The sequence below is a fragment of the Pomacea canaliculata genome, linkage group LG10 (assembly GCF_003073045.1).
Source record: "Pomacea canaliculata isolate SZHN2017 linkage group LG10, ASM307304v1, whole genome shotgun sequence".
Lineage (NCBI taxonomy): Eukaryota > Metazoa > Mollusca > Gastropoda > Architaenioglossa > Ampullariidae > Pomacea > Pomacea canaliculata.
Window position 1 is genome coordinate 22,276,977 of NC_037599.1, and position 17,758 is coordinate 22,294,734.

Consider the following 17,758-nt stretch of genomic DNA (forward strand, 5'->3'; position numbering starts at 1 on the left):
GCTTCTCCTCCAGGCCCAACCTCCGGAGACATGTTTATGCAAACAAACTGCGCATGCGTGCTGGCAGTCTGGCCTGTAACGACCGCAGTTTTCCGCAGAACTGAGCGGGGAACCGATTTTTTTCGACTTCACCTATCGCCAGGGATGGGCAAGCTACTTTTAATTTGTAGCCGGCTAGGCTACAGCTACTTTTTTCCAAAATGTAGCCGGCTACACTACAGCTACAATTTTCCAAAAAGTAGCCAGCTACTTTGGGCTACTTTTAAAATGTAGCCAGCTTCTTTTGGCTACTTTTAAAAGCGTGATGTTATAACAAGTTAGCTGTAGCCAGCTGGCTGTAGCAATATACACAAACATCATCAAACATACACACTAAACACTATTACTTGCTTTACAAAGTTTTTATTATAATAATGAAACGGAGAACTGCGATATACTGACAATTTTATTTAGTGAATCCATAAATGCTTCATTCATTCCTTGCCCCCTTCTCCCCGGCCTTTTTCACACAATAAGTACACATATTTTACGATTATATTAAACATTTCTGGATCTTTTCCTCATCCTGTTTTAGTGACAAAAGAAATTATATAAGTTTTCCGATAAAACATTTGTTTCTATAACTATTTGTTCCCTATTACTTAGAAAATGACAACTAAACAGATGCTTAAGTATCAGGTACCTGGGGATTTTCAATAAGTTAGGTTATGTGGTGATGAAAAATGTCAACCTCTTATCAATACTGTGACAATGAACAAACAGACCATTGAAATAAATGAGTTTGCATGGAATATAAGTAAAACACTGCTTAATCTAATTTAGGCAAGCAGATCATAAGGCATTTTTTTCTAACACTGACACTGAAAACAAAGAAAAGAACACAAACTAATTGTTTCCAAAAGCTGATAGGGTGAAAAGTATAGTCCTGGCATACTAGAATAGATTTTAATTATATAGTAGGATGTCAAATGTAGCATATCAACACTGAAATATATTTTTCAAAAATGATCTGATACAAGATAAGTGATGCATTTGAGAATATGATATAAACATTACTTTTGATAAAATTAACATTTTTCTAAATATTTAATTGCCACATTCACACTGAGTCGGGGGTACCATGTCTGATTTTTTTATATCTCCTAGAAATCTTGAGATATCAAAACGGCTTATGCATCAGTTTTCTTATCAGTGCCTCTAGTTTACAAAAAACCCAAACCTTTGGTATATGACTTATGTATTGTGTAAATTTGTTTTTAAAATGCTTGTACGTTTTGAAAACAAAAACGTTGATTAAAGTCACAAATTTTCACTTTAGGTACTCAAAAAACAGTTTTAAAGTGCTATAGTTTTATGATTATTTTGTTACTCTATATTTAAAAACCCTTAAAGATATTTAAAATATGGATTTTAATTGTTGGAGTGTACCGTAACCTTAAAACAAATCTACATTCTTTAGTCCTTCATAGAATTGAATTTGACCAGAACTTCGCCTCGAAGTTGCTGTCTGTCACCCTAGTGCGCAGCTTTTGTCATGATAAGTCCTGCCAGACTGAACAATCTCTCAACAATTCTTGCATTTGAAACTATACCCACATTTTGTGGCTTCGCAAAATGTAAAAAATTTCAAATAAGGCTGGAAATTGATGGGTAGGCGTCCACTTCGTTTTTCAAATCGCTCCCGCCACATGGACGACCCGGTACTTCCGGTTACTGAGCGTGCGAGACACGTGGTGTCTGGCTGTCAACACACCGAGCAGTGACAGCAGTGGCTGTCGTCGTCTTGCTGACACGCTGTCGACGAATGGTCGTGTAACCAACACGTCAAATGGCTACGTAGAGTGGGCTGTCGTACAGAAATAACACAGAGATTGAATTCCACACTGAAGTTTTCTTTAATTCAGTATCTTTTCTCAGCAGCTGGCTTAACTTCTCTCTCTCTCCAATTCACAAAGAGGTCCACACCACTGTCAGCCCTGCTATTTATTTCCCTCCCCTCGAACATTCTAGCACAGACATTCTATTTCGTCGCAATTAAGACAGTTTTGAACATCGCTACATTGTTGAACATCATTTCCTCCCCTCGCGCAAAAGACACAGACATTTTTACTGTGAACATTGCTACATTGTTGAAACTCATTCCTCCCTCGCACAAAGACATTCTATCTTTTACATTGCTGCCGTGCTGAACATTCTGGAATATAGATGCAAATCTACAACCCAAAGACATTATACTTTGTACACTACTAGAGTGCTACAGTCGTGAAAGTAGCCAACATGTAGCCAAGCTACAGCTACTTTCTAAAATGTAGCTACGGCTAAAAGCTACTTTTTTTAAATTTGTAGCCGGCTAAGCTACAAGCTACAAAATTTGTAGCCGGCTACAGTAGCTGTAGCTAGGCTACAGCTACTCCCCATCCCTGCCTATCGCCTACAGCTCTGTGTGGTGAATAGAAGATAGAGCCCACGTTAAACACGCGCGCGGAACCTAATTACGACTCCACCTAATATATATATATGTTCTTAGCTGTGTCGTGAACATATTTAATGCATTAAGCGGTAAAGATAATTTATACTTTTCCCGACACCTTTAACCATATGGATGGTTTGTCTGACTGCAGACTAGGGGAATAGAGGTTCGAGTCTGGTTGGAGCCATCGACTGGAAGCCGCCCTCTGTCTGCCTGGCTAATTAATTAATTATTACCGAGGACAACTGGTGGAAGGGAGGATTAGGTTCCATCTTTTATATGCCTAGACACGTTGAGCCGCTTAATACGACCACAAAACTGCGCGTACACTAGTTGCTTGCAACGCTTTTTCTTTTAGTTAAAGCCGAGCCTTTGCCTCCATCACGCGTATCAGTTAACTGACTTTCATCCCTATCTAGGATTCAATGAGTTTTTAATAATATAAACACTACCTTTACTACTACTCCTACTACTACTACTTCTACTACTTCTACTAATACTACCACCACTTCGTACTCTCGCCCTGGTTTCCTTTGCTTGAAATAAACCAACCTAGCTTTACCAACCCCAAAATAATCCTACAGCCTGCTTGTCCAATGCCCTTGCTGGTGCCTGCGTCTTGCCGTTGCATCTTTCTGCAAGCTGGAATTCAATTGGCTAGGAAAACTTCTCAGAGAAGGGGAGAGAAAGCGGGAGAGAAAGGGGAGATAATGGCATCTTCACGCTGACCGGCGCCTAGAATACGATGTTATGACGTGATAAGCCCTCGTGCTACCTTCCAGGAAAAAACCCATTAACAAGCGGCCCCAGAGGAGCTGTTTCTCATTCTTGTTATGGTATAAAACCCATATTTTCCAGATTTGTAGGACTAACCGTAAATTTGGCCTAAAACGCTGTTTTTTGGGGGCCATTAAGGTCTAAGGCACACATTTGCTGAGCATTAATTCCCTTGCCTTGTCATATTCTACTCGCGGGCCCACCCCACGTGTCGGTTTATTTATTTATTGATATGCAGCATACTTTTTTTGCACACTAGAGAAAAAAATGCTTGTAATTTAGCGAATTTTGCTGGGATGGAAATATTTAAAAAAAGAACAACAGTATTGTAATAACAGAATGTTATTTTTGAATTTAACAAGGAGTTGTCTACTTTCTTATTAAATTCTGTGAGTCCCGCATCCTTATAAACATGACCCTGTACAAAAAGAGGTCAACAGCAAAGACCTTAGGATTGTATGTGGCTACGTCTACGTTGCGAAGGCCTCAGCCAAAGAGAAAGCAGCAACCTTGTGTTAATTAAGAGTGTCTGTACGTGATGATCTTGATCTCTGTAGGCTTGCAGCTCAAGAACAAAAGAGTGCATTTACCAAAACTGAGGAAAAATAAAAGTGTTTTGGTCTGTTTTACCCAACACTTACAAAACATTTTAACCCGAGTAGCACGTTATGATATCATAGTCAGAGAGAGGGAGGGAGAGTGTGAAGGTGTGAGTACGAAACGGATATATTTGGAATAATAATAATAATAATAATAATAATAGAAGAAGAAGAAGAAGAAGAAGAAGAAGAAGAAGAAGAAGTTTATATGTGTGTGGATTCCATTTCAAATGGTCCATAAAAGTACAAAAACGTCTGGAGAAATAAGCTAGTATTAACTTCTTGGTACAACAGAATGAATATATGACTTCTAAATCATTACCCTGTCTTACATTGTGTCTGCATTCCTTTTCTCCTGCAAACTGGAAGGCCGAAGACAACAAATCAACCTAATTATCAGCATTACGCGGGGGTGGAGGGGTTGCGCGCGTGCGAACGCATTCTTCATTCGCTAAGGTGCGGCACCGGTCTACTGCAGACTCATTCGCTCTTCTCCCACGGGGGACAGGGGTGCCCTACCCTCAACCTTTCCAACCTTTCGACCTTCTAGCAGTACAGAAACCAGTTGAACGTCTGATTGCTCGACATATTTATTGACTTTGAAAGTGACGGTCTTTTACATCTGAGATTGAGTCCATAGCTGCTGGCAATGGAGTAACAGCAGGAATTGTAAGCATGGCTTACAGAGAGGCCACGTCTGCTCAGAATGAATAAATCTCCTTTCGAGTCCCAAGCAGACGATGGGACCCCCAACTCGAAACGCAAGGGCTTCAGAGATTTGATTCGGACAAATTCCATTCCTTGTTTTTTGCGTAACCTGTTAAGGGAACCCTGTCAGACGTAGCATCAGAAGGGAGCAATTCGATTTTTCGCCGCGGTACGTGACCAAAGGCAGTGAGTCGCTGATGACACGATGTGCTCTTGCTCAGCCAGTGGATGCCTCTCCGAGGAGAACCGTTAGCTAAATCTGAACGTCAGAAGGAAACGAATAATAATAATAATAATAATAATAATAATAATAATAATAACAATAACAACAACAACAACAACAATACTCACAGTTAACAGCGCCATGCTTTTTTCTTTTCCTTCTTTTTGAAGTTTCGTCTGAGGAGTATATCACCTGCTTTATTCAGGTGTGAGCTCACCATGGCGTTATGTCCAAGAGCCTTACGCCTGACAGTTTGTTGCTTTTGTGCGTGCATTAAAAAAAAACTTAGATGGAAGGTCACGTGATGAACTGGACCTTCTGGAACCCCTGTGTCTGGATATATGAAAAACATATGCACAAGCTCTTGAAGCTGAACCCACAAGTGATACAGCCTTCACGAAGGAAACAAATATTTTGATATGTGTTCTTTTTTCCTCTCCTTGATAATCTTCTCTTTGTAGCTCCGGAAATGACGTGACACACGAAAGCGTAGGAAACAGCACGAAAGTGACGTAGTAGGTGAATAATTAACGAGAGGAAGAGCGACTTCTAAGGTTGAAGAAATAATGGAACCTCGGGGGAGACAAATCGTGTCCCATCACGCAGGGTGAAGCTGTGTCGTGAATACTTTCTTTTCCAGGATCTCTTTCTCACCGTGCTTGTCGCCGCGAGTCACCTGATGAGACCAGTAATGTGGAGGCTGACACAGTCTGTCATGAGGTGGTGGATGCTGGCTGAACGGTTGGACATTTTGCACGTTGCTCAGGACCTTCTATTTAAAACAAAAATAATAATAACTTGAGGCTTACCTATTGAAGAAAGTGCAACGTGTCCCCTTGCATAGAGGCATGGGCAGTAACACCTTCTAATACGACTTCAGGGTATGGGGGTCGTCTGCGAGATGGGTGATGAAGATTGTAACAATAACTTATCCATACCTTAGTCTCGCGACGGCGTTGTCCCCGAATGTCAGAGGGCAGCTGGTATTTGACGGCATGTAAGATCAAACATTCCTCTGTGTGTGTTTGTGTGTCTGTGTGTGTGTTTGTGTTTGTGCAAGTCAGGAAATCTGGGTCATGCATGGCGTGACGTCACATCAGGAATGACAGTGACGTCATAGAAAGAACAGTCGTGACGTCAACAGAAAGTGTGACGTTGTAGCAGCGGGGCACGAAACGTCATTTCAATAACGGATAATTTCTACAAGCCGTGAATCGCAGGCTTGATCTCTGCCATGCATACGCCGACCTGGTACTCCTAAACTTCATCTGAAACCACGGTGGAGGGATTAGGCGCAGCTGGCAGCGCAGTCAAACGCACATTCGATAAGCATAGTCATCATGATGATATCTGAGGCTGCTAATGCCCGTGCCAAACACATCTAGCTGCAACCCGCGCGCGCGTGCACACACAATATCCCAGGTTACCTAGGAGATGACTGAGCAGACTCATTTTTCTATTGTGCGAGTCTTCAGTTGTCATTCTGAAAATGCTTTTCTTGTACTCACGTTACTGTGAGACGCACCAGTGACTATTTTTATGGAGCGTAGGAAGACATATCGAATAAAGGTCTTTTCTTGCATGTTCTAGCATCAAATGTTGTTTTGTTTGTTTGTTTGTTTTGTTTTGTGTTTGTTTTTGTTTTTGTTTTGTTTGTTTTTCTTGTTTTTGTTTGTTTGGCTTTGGGGGGGGCTTTTTTTGCAGTTTTTTTTTATTTGCTGTATCATTCAATATAGACTGGTGTTAAGTATGCTACAGAAGTGTTTTTTTCTGGTCCTGCACTAGACGTCTCCGCATTGGCGGATGGCTCCCCAAACCACTTGCTCGCCGTCTTCTCGTCAAAACAACCTTTACACACGAGTGTTCGCGTTATTTTTAATAAGCAAAATGTCGAAAAAACTCTATAGAGAACCGTGTTTCTTATACTGCAGGTTATTCTGCAATCGTCGGTATGCACTTCCTTTAATGGTGATGGTCTACTTCAAACTCTATAAGCACATCTCATTACTGGTAGCTCAGAAGACCTGGTACACGTATTTCATAAACTGGACCATACCTAGTTTGGTCTTTTTAAACTATGAAGAAGCTTGTCTGAAAAAATTTCGAGTAACCACAAGAAATCTTATGGTCGGATGTAAGCAATGCATGCCAGAGACGTAGTCCTTTTAGGTCACAAAGTCACTTCTCGTCAACACCTTTCACAAAACCATCACATCTACCGTCTGGTGCCTTGGAGACCCAAAGACATGGTGTTTACCGTTTGCTGGCGGGTTGCATCTTTCAGCTTGTACAGAAACAAAGCTTGAGCTCGTGACATCGACCTCGTCAAAACTGTCGCTAGAAAGACACATTCATCTGTTCAGTGTTCATAGCCACAAGTTGTGCAGGGTATGTACTAGTGAATTATACGTGTGTATATATCTATATGTAAGAAAATGCGTGGGTGCGTGTGTGCTCAGCTAAGAACATTACAGTTCCAGAGCCGTTAATCTGGTTAGCGAGGACTTAGCCACACATCCTATAGCCACGTCTATACTAACGAGCGATGCAGAGAGGATACCCACGGCATCCAACTGTGACACACTAAGAAAATCTGTATGACATGAAGATCAGACAAAAGAGAACCAAAAAAAAAACTTTAGAAAAATTAGATTATTTCAGTCTGGCATCCTCCGCGCGGCTGTGTAATTCAAACCCTCGGCAAGCTGTTTAACTTGTAACCACGCTGGCAGGCATGGCGCAGGCGCACCGGCGGAATCTGATCCGTCACGACGCCAGGGAGCGACGAGCGGCAAAATGGTGGCACACGCCGACGACAGTCGTCAAAGATAAAAACTCGCTCCGTTCAGCAGCGTGGGGATCGATAGGGAGCTGATCTGCGTTATTAGCCGCTGCACTTTGTGCGGGCAAACGTGGGTTTACATCATGCTGACTGATCAATATTCTTGTAGAGAGCTCCTCATGCTGGACTAATTTATTGTCTTCCATATTTAGGTACAGTGCCTGACTCCTGCATCACTAGACAGCTCCGGGGCCAGCGGTTACGAACCATTACTGAGGGGCAATCTCAGTTTTTTTGTTTGTTTGTTTTTGTTGCTGTTTGTTTGTTGTGTTTTTTTTAAAATTGAAATGCTTCATTATTGTAAACGATTACGGCCCGGATGTAGCACAACGCGGCTAACTGGTCGTTTGCTTTAGTTGTGGACCACTACAGCCCGGCCATGTTTTCCACAAGGCTGCCAGCGTTTGGCGTTGGTCCAAAGACTTGGTCATAAAGTGATGACTCGCCACTATCCCCCAATCACTGCCACTACGAGGGTTCTTCTCCCCTCTTGTGCGATTCTCTGACAACTTCCTACTGTAAACATTGCTTTACTTCTGAAGCAAGTGAGTAGTAGCTTCTAGGTGGGTGGCTAATGCTTCTAAACTATTTGCTTTTAACATGTGTGACTTATGCATTCGTTCGTCTTCAAGCTGGTATCGGTTTGGGGCGAGTAGGGGGATGGGGAATACTTGGATAGACACGGTCCGCCACTTACGCCGGTCTCGGGTGGTTGTCTGATCCTGCACATGACCACCAGTCAGTCCACTTCTTCAAGTTTGTAAACCAGTTCTTCCTGTGGCCACGGCGGGTTGACCATTCCTCCAAGGTACCCTGAAGGACAGTGTTCGACAAGGCGTCGGGTCGGGTCACGTGGACGAACCAGACCAGGTTACACCGCTTGACTGTTAAAAGAAGCCGTTGCTGGTGTCCATATAATCATTCTTCATGCTAGACCAGAACAACCTAACGCCACAAGTTTTTTTTAATTGCATTTTTTGACTGAGGAAACCTTACTTTACTGCTTCTACTAAGCTGTTGCGAAGACCACCGTCTGACTCTGGGTATCAGATGCACTTCATGTGCACTGCGTGGTGCACTCTCAAGACCAACATAACCCACAACCTATTTTTATCGGTAGAAAAAGTACTTTTTGAAGGAGTGGTGTCAAACGACATTTTTGCAAAGAACGATTACTGTGCGTTTTAATTAAAATTCGACAGACTGTCAAATTATCTTGTCATCATTCTCCAACTTTATCGCTCTTTCTCGCTTTTATTTTCCTCTTTCTTTCTCGTATCGTCCTGTGGAATAGCCTCCCTTCCAATGCCAGTAAATGAACTCTAAACTGTCTCCGACAAGAATTACTAAAATACTTACATCAGAACCTATGATCATTTTCTGAGGCCTCTTCTCCACAATTGGTGAGACTTGCACAAATATCTGCTTTGATTTTGCACAAATATTTAAATCCTAAATATTTTGAAATATTTCCTGATTACAAGGCCCCGTTGTAAATACAGGTGCAACACACACATATACACAAACACACAAACACACAAACGCTCGCATATATAGATATATACCTAGGGGGGAGAGAGAGATTCTCCTTCCCAGCTGGAATAGCGTTCATCTATTAGGTTTATGTGGGTGAGGATACCCCACAGAACAGAGCATTATGAGCACAATGAGAGTATATTTTTTTTTCTTAACTTTAATGATATTTTTCCACTTTGATTGATTTATTGTATTTAACAAAATCAGATTTGTAAATTTACTAGTGTAGAGAGTGAGTTTTCTTCTTTGACTATCTTTCATGTTGCTGTCAGGTTTGTCGTCTTCAAGAATGTTAAGTCTGCTTTGATTGGTTGACACTCCCTCTCGCCATCCTGTCGTCAGCCGTGGCAGAGTTTGTCGCAGACTTGGCTGAAGTAGGTTCAAATGAACCCGGGCACACAGAGGAAAGAAAGAAGCTATTGAGTTCGACTCCCGAGCGGCAACAAGCTTGTGCTGATTTTCAAAGGGCTCCCTCTCACTCCCTCTCACTCCCTCCCCCTCCATGCAGGGCTGCCCTTGATTGTAGGATTGCTGGTGCGCTCGGTTCATGGAGGGTGAAGTGGAGAAGGCTGTTCCAACAACAAAAGCGACCAGCGGGGCAGTTTGCGAAAGACTTGTGCATAATCTGGCTAAGCTACTACACTTTTAAACCCTCCTTGTATTTCGGAAGTAGTGGGTTCGCATCCTGTGGCAGAACTAAAGTATTTTCATGATTAAACCTATCCAAATTCATGTTACGAATACATATCGTGTTCGTATCTTCAGATCACCAAGTGAAGAACGAACAGATTGTACAAGAACAGGGAGAGTCAGCTGAAAAAGAAATGATCGAAGTATGCTCTAAAACATTTAGGATCAAAGGGTGGCCGCTACCCACAGAGACGTCCCTGGTGCTTAACACAAAAACCTCAACGTCACTTCCGGTGTATGCCGATGAGATGCTACTTATTACTTATTTACTACACTAGCTTTCATTGCAATTGTCACTTTGTTACTTACCCTTATCCTATTGTACTGAAATAGAACTTTGAAAATCTCACTTTTTAATGCTATTGTGTGCGAGAATCAGAGTGTTCTTAGTTAACATATTCTAATGTCCTCTAGCCACGGTCATTAGCCTTTTTTTATTTACACGAATTTAGCTTTAATTCTCATTGCCAAAGCCATTCTTTTATTTTCTTTCGTCCTAATGTATAGAATAAATCATTCATTGGACGAAAAGATTTAATAGCCTGTAAGTAACGACACAAAAAGCCGGAAGATCAAGAGATGGCAGAACAGGATTTAATTTTTTTTTTCTTTTCGTTCTTTCTCTCCTCTTTTTTTCCCCTCTTCTTGCACCTCCCTCGTCAATGCCGGCTTAACACTTCAGATATTAGGCGGGAACCAGTCGCAGGCTGCCTGCAGCGGAGATTTTCTCCCCCAAAGAGAAGTATTTAAACCAGTCATGCGCTCGCTAAACGCATCGCCGACGATGACATTTTCACAGATCGCAAAATAATCCCCGCATCCTCTTTAGGGGCTAACCGAGCAAAGTGACTGGCCGTGTAGGAACCCGACCCCCAGGCTATAGTACTTTAAAACTGAAAAAGAAAAAGTTATTGGCCATCTTTAGTTCTCGTGCGTAGCGTGACTACAGGTGGCGACACTGTGTGCTGCCGTAAACCCTTCGTAAGCTTTGATGATGTCGTAAATGGAGAACTGAGACACAGGTATTCAGTTTTCGGGCACCTGGCGGTCCAGTTGTGAGACCTGGCGTCCGTATTTCTCCCCTAATCTTTCCATCTTCCTTCTGGCAGTGGGTCTTGTGTTCTAACTTCTGACTGAGCAAAATTAATCGAACGTTAGAAGAGAAAGGGCTCGAAGTTCTCTTTTGAAATTAATTTCTGCTTCTTTGATTGGAAGCAATCAGTCAACCGACGTCTCCGTCGAGACCAAGAGTGGACATGCTTGACATCTGAAAAGCTGCATCCTTCTATCCTGCTTCCAACTCCCTTACATTTTCATTTCAGTTTTAAAACTTTTATCTCTTAACATCGATTTATCCGCCTTTCATGGCTTCATATACGTGTATGACATGTGGAAACAGCTTTGCTGTGGTTTCTTACGACGAGAGAAGCACACACCGAGAGAAAGAGTTCATTGTATTTTTTTTTTCATGGAAATGGTCAGAAGTTCCGTATCTTGACATTAGAGAGTCTGGACAATTGTTTGCACGGCGTGTCATGGAAGGGGAGGAAGCTCATCAACAGCTAGTTGGCTGTACTTCCTTGTGCAGCGCCATCTATGTCCGCCTGAGTGTTGTGGCGTACTTGCCAAATGATTTCCGGCTCATTGCGCTGGTGGAACGTGGCGCCGGAGGTGCTGGGGGAATCGAACCTCACGGCACTGGGAGACCGCAACATGTTTACTTTCGCTGCAGGTAGAAATCAAAAGAAAGCAATACTTCATAAAACTTCTTCCTTAAAAGAAAGTTTGGAAACTACTCTGCATGCCTTTCAATCATTCAATCATCTATTTAAAGAATACACAAGAGATTGTATTATTAAAGAACCAAGAGTTGTGAGTAACCGTCAGAAATACTAAATACCAAGACGATATGTCTCAAAACACATATTTAACTTAGGGAGAGATACAGACTTTGGTGTTGCCGTAACTTTCTAGCATCCGCGTCCCCTCATCTCTCTCTCTCTCATGAGCTTCACAAATTACAACGTTGTTTACATTTGTTTGTCGGAGTGTGTCACTTTCTTCTGCGAAATATTCTTTCAGGCGGGGGAATAATCAGGTAAACAAACAATCATGTTTACGTTCCCAGAAAATTCCGCTTGGTGCTCACCCTGCACCAACTTGTGGACCTCACTCACTGCACCCTGCTGTTCACAATTCGCTGCAAATTGCATAATATACAGCTCGTGCTTACAGATCGTGTGTACAGCTCGTATTATACATCTCGTAGTTACAGCTCGTGTCTACAGCTCTGTCAGATGATCACCAATGTCTGCTCACAATGGTCCTCGATGACACCAGCATTGCGTCGATACGGCCCTGTCAATCCTTCCTGTCCGCCAGTAGCTTTCTTCACCCCGGGTGGTCTAACGCAGGCAAAGAGATGCCGCGCAGGCATTGAGGAGAAGATCACGTGATGACAGACAGCATCCTCGCCTCCCCAGCCTCGTAGCACGGTCCTCCTGTATCAAACGAGGACACGCTGCACTCAGAAGAATAGTTGTGCAGCAGGGAGACACGTGATGTGGGGTCGCCAGGCAATCTCGCAGACATTAGAAAGTACCCACTGGCGCAGAAAACTCGCGGGTAGGGGGGAAAGAGGAGTTGCGGGTGGAGGGAGAAGAAGCGCTGGTTGAAGCTGGTGCAGTTTCGCTTCGGTTGTCCTGCTACGATCGAACTTTTGTTTTCCGTCGTTATTAAAAGATCGTGAAGAGGCAGCAATTTAATTGGAATGCGAGTGCGCATGGCCTGCTCCAGCAAGGTGAAAAATCGTTGGTGATTTGAGGAATGGGGAGATGGAGCGAAAGGCTTCCGAGTTTCAAAAGCGAGTGCAGGGGGATGTTTGGGGGGGACTGGGGACGGGTTGTAGCTGGGGTGTGTTGCCTGTCAGTCCCTCTCGTGCGTGTGTGATTAAACTCGCACTCACCTCGCTTCAGGCTATCGAAGGCTATTGATGTTTAAGGTATTTTATCGGGTTCTTACAGCCTGTCTGCTTTCTATCCACGTCACGGGCGACCTCTTGCAACGGTGCTGTACTTGTGTGCACTTACATCCTCGTGCACATGAATACTTCAACGGAAGCTAGTGCAGGTCTGCATTCACAAACTTGCATGAGGATGTGTTCATATGTATATACGAGGATATATATATCTCAAGCACGCAGTTTGTGTGTATATATATATATGGGAGGGAGAAAGAGAGAGAGGAAATTATTTGTTTGTGTTTTATGGGTGAAACGCTTAGTCTAAACCAGAATGCACTTAGAACATCAACATTCACCAGACGTACAAATGCGTGCTGACTGACGATGTGGATTTTAAAGGGGTTTTTTTTTTTTAGAGAATTATTAATATCCCCTTACCCAGTGTTGTCCATAGGAATGGGAATCCCATGGGAAACGTCCCATGGGATGGGATGGGACAGCACACATTTTTACATTCCCATGGTAGTCGATACTTGATATTGTAAAATAAATTTACGCTGAAATTTGCATTGTCAGACTTTTTAAGCACAGGAAAAGTACTTTTTTTATTCCAGTTTCATTATGCCATGACTTTGTTAACGTGTGTGCAATGCGCAGTGTTGTCCATAGGAATGTTATTACCATGGGAAACGTCCCATGGGATGGGATGGGATGGGACAGGCATAAATTGCCATGGGATGGGATGGGATGGGATAGAAAAATATGTCCCATGGACAACCCTGCCCTTACCGTTATTAGCGGTAACAATCCTAGAGCCCCCTTTTAAAAGTGGAAACAAAAATGGACTGGTACCAAACATCCTGGCTCTACTGAACATGACCAAACTCATGTCGGAACAACAGAAAAGGTCCAAATCATCTTGGTTTGGTAAAAGAATAAATTGTTGGCTTGATGATGCGCTTTTTATGTAAGAACTAACTTAAATATATTGTTATGTGCTTTTAAATATCTGTCTTGAAAGAAGACCTTATCAATAAAATTCTTTCTTTCTCTCTTTTTTCATTCTTTCTTCCCTCCCCCCACCCGCCCATCTTCATCTGTAACCCTTTGCTGCTAAATGAATCTGTTAAATTTGTTGAAGGATAGTTGTTTGTAATGTAAACAAAACATATTTCTGCATCAAATTCTGTATTGTACAAACATTAACATGATATGGATTTTGGTTAAGCTTCTAATTTTACATGATAATGCTTTGTGCTTGAAGTGATCTGTATTGTACTTTTCTTCCAAATACGCTTGTATTTTTAAATATTTATTTTTTCATAAAATACCGCCCTTCTTTAAGATGTAATAAGATGTAAATCTTTTCCAAGTTCCTTAATTCGCCTTCTGTTTGGTACCACTTTCAACAGTCCACAGCCTGCTCCTAGCCTCGCTGCAAAAGACTTTGAGAGCAGTCTCTTCGTGTCCAAAGAGCGAGCTCTCAAAGTCTGTTGACAGCGACCTCGCTCTGTGTGTGACGTCACGTTAGTACACGGGCCTCCTTCTGATCTGTTGCAGCGACAGCATCGCCTTCGCCACGGAGCCGGTTCTTGCCAGCCTGGCTAACGTCCTGGGAAACTATGAGAGGCTGCCAGCGAACATTCCTCAGGAAATCAAGGTACCCGGCTGTCAGCAGGCTCGCTGATTTACTGCCATACACCTAGGTGGCGCGACATGGTCACAGACGACACTAGGTCCTTTGGGTCCCTTTCCTGATGGGAAACGACTGACACAGTCGGGAGTAGGTAGTGCGGTGGTCCTTTGGGGTTAGGAGAGAGACCAGCAGAAAAATACCCATGCATACTTAATGCGATGGTCGTCTGGGAAGATGTACACTTGACTGCCTCCTGAAAGTAGAAAAAAAAGGAAAAAAGAATTGAAAGTTTTCTTGTTCGTACAAATGTGGAGTCTTGTCTGTCCAAAGCGATAGTCTCCTCTTACAATAGTGTATTAAATGTTACACCTGAGCACAGAGAGTTTTCTTTGATGACGACATACAGGTATTTTAGAGGTAAAGTTTTCTTTCTGATCAGCTTGTTGTCTCCTTTTCGTAAAAACCTGTGAGCGTAAAGGTATCGGTTTGTTGCAGCTCAATGTTTGTATTTATAAGATTCAGGTTACATCTGGAAATAACTGTCGTTATTCATAGAAATTTCATCCTTTCAGCTCAATAGTTTTTTTTGAACCACAATGAGCGGCAATTTTTCGCCACCAATATTTCGCCAAATTACACTGCAATGTTTAGCCACCGTTCCGATGCAATCTTCCGCCACCATTCCCTTTCCTTTCTCTAACAATAAAACCGTTCACAGTTTGTCTCCAAAGTCCTTTATTTTTCACGTGTACAATCCCTCCCACGCCGAGGAAATGCAACTCCTCTCTTTCTTTCTCTTTGAAACCGAGCTCTGCACAAAACAAAAAGCGGTGGTCCCATGATGGCAATGTTTTTATTACTTGTATTAATTGAACGCAAGGTAGATCTATGGCAATTATACAAATAACTACTTCGACTCTCAGATTTTAAGGATTTTTAATGAGTTTTAAAGCCAACCATAATTAATAGCTGACACAGGTATTCAGATAGTTTTGAGGGCAACAAATATTACCATTGACTCCTATTTTGAATAAACACCGCTGGTCCTATTTGTATAAACAATCCTTCTTCTAACCCGTATGTGACCTCAGAAATACTCACTATTAGTCTCCGAAAGTCAAGTATTCACAGTTATGTTTTTGTATACATCATCAACTAACATTCTATGTCACAAATGTCTCTTCCTATCTCTGGCTCTGGGGAAAGACCACTAGTAAATAAATTGCATCCCGAAGTTTAGTTTCCAGACAAAGCACAGTGATTTGCTGTTATAGGAGGAATGGAAACCATTTCTGCCTACATGCAGAACTATAAATTCTCCCAGCCCCGCATAGCTTCTCAATTATTTGTACATTAAGACTATTTCAGCTGGCGCTTTGCCAACTACAATAACATTTGAAAGCCATGAACGTTTGCTCGCTGCCCTGTAATTTATCATTGATTAAAATTATGTCCAGGCTTTGAAGTCATTTTTACCCACATTTTTTTGCACCCTTTTTGCATTCCCTTGCGAAGAAGGAGTATTATCAAGAATATTACAAGCATCTTGCCAAAATGTCTCGCTTTTAACAACCATTTTAAAAAAGTCACGGTAGAGCGACTTTCATGCAGGGATCCGTTAAACGTTATTGACATGGTCACTCTCTTGAACGACATTGCAGTCATGAAGGGAGGAAGAAAAAACACTTCACCATGGAAGCTGTCCCAGTATAACAGGCTTAGGGAATAGCTTTTTTTGCCGCAATGTTTACCCGCATGAACAATCAAAAGAACGGACTCCAAGTTTCTTTTGTGTTGTGAACACTTGCGTGCTCGCTCTCTCCTGCCTGGTGAAGCGTTGAGGGAAGTAGAGTCAGGTAAAAGCCACGACAGCTACCCCCGAGGTATGGACATTCAAGCTTCTGTAACTTGATACTTTTGTTGCATGTACATCAGAGTAAAGAACAGAAACGATTCAAGTCAGGTTCACTAATGTTGAAAAATCTCTTTAACATAAATATATAAAGTCTAACTACTGATGTCACTGAAGGCAGTCTTATAATGAATGTTAATTATTTAAATTATTTAAATGTTTGTGATCTCGTTTGAAGCGAAATCATGACCTCTTTTCACAACTAAAGGCGGTGTTCAAAGATTGTACCAGTTCTTCAAAAGTTAGTATCTTTTAATTAATTAAGCTCCTGCTCCCGTTACATTCAAAAACAATTATGAACCCCAGTTTACCTTTAATCTCTGTTCATCCTGGTATTGGCAAGCTGTCACAGCCTGCAGATACAGGCACTCACACGTGTGCGAGGCACGTGCACTGCTCACAAGGCGGCACCACGCCACCCAGGGATGGAGGGAGCGGAGAAAGGAGGAGAGGGGAAGGTATTCTTTCCCGTCAGGAAGATCGTGTCCCGCCCTGCTCACAGAGCTGCTACAATGCAAGCGGGCGTGCGTGCGACATTTTTAATGGCACAATTTTTTCTGTTGATTGCACAAGCAAAAGACAAAGAAAGAATAAAAAAAAAGAAGAAAGAAGTCCTGCGGTGTGGTAGCTGTGCTGGCTGCCATGTAGTATCAGTGTAACAAAGGCACGTTCTCACAAGATCATTCAGAACTCGAGCTGAACATTGATTGCGCCGCCACGTGCGTCAAGCAAAGAGCCCGGATGGATTTTCTTTTCAATTATTATTTTTTTCTTTTTGTCTTACGAAAGGTGTACATTAAAGTAAGATTGTCATTAAAATTCTTTGTGCTTAGACCTGTTTCTGGGGGTAATAATGTGTTTCCACGTGTAGTACGCTGACAGGACTAAAACTGATTTTTGACATGAAAAACGTATTTCTTGTTGCTCATGAAAATTTCCATCATGAAAAATCCATTCCTAGATTGAAGCATTTGCTCAAGGGCTTTTTTTTCATTTATAGGGCTGAGACAAAACAGATTGCTTATAATGTTTCATTATTTTATACAAAATGATTAACTGTTCCGTTGTCCACATTTACCTCTTACTGTTTATAATCATCCTATTTTCCACACACTGTTTATAGCATACCCTGTTTCCACTCATGAAGTATAGTGTTCCTAATGTTATGATAAATTGTTTGTTAAGCTCCCTATTTTCCAGCATCACTTAAAGTATTCCCTATTTTCCAACATCACTTACAGTATTCCCTATTTTCCACAATCACTTTAAAAAAAGTCCAGTTTTGCACAGATTATTATAATCACATACTTTGTTTATTTCTAGTTTCTCTAGGATGTTTCTAATAAATCCTACTAACAACAATATTTTAATGTTCCTCATTTTGTACACACTTTAATAAAATT

At 41.9% G+C, this 17,758-nt stretch overlaps 1 protein-coding gene across 6 annotated transcripts in view; it reads left to right on the forward strand.

The window, feature by feature from the left end:
- The window catches only part of LOC112573993 (SCY1-like protein 2), a 102,153-nt gene that overhangs the window by 45,432 nt on the left and 38,963 nt on the right, over positions 1–17,758 (forward strand). For all 6 annotated transcript variants that reach the window (XR_003101320.1, XR_003101319.1, XR_003101321.1 and 3 more), the window contains exon 4: positions 14,368–14,467. Coding sequence is in view for 3 of the 6 variants with exons in the window: in XM_025254759.1 (XP_025110544.1) it covers positions 14,368–14,467 (100 nt within the window). In the remaining 3 variants the exon portion in view is untranslated. The remainder of the gene's footprint in view (positions 1–14,367; positions 14,468–17,758) is intronic.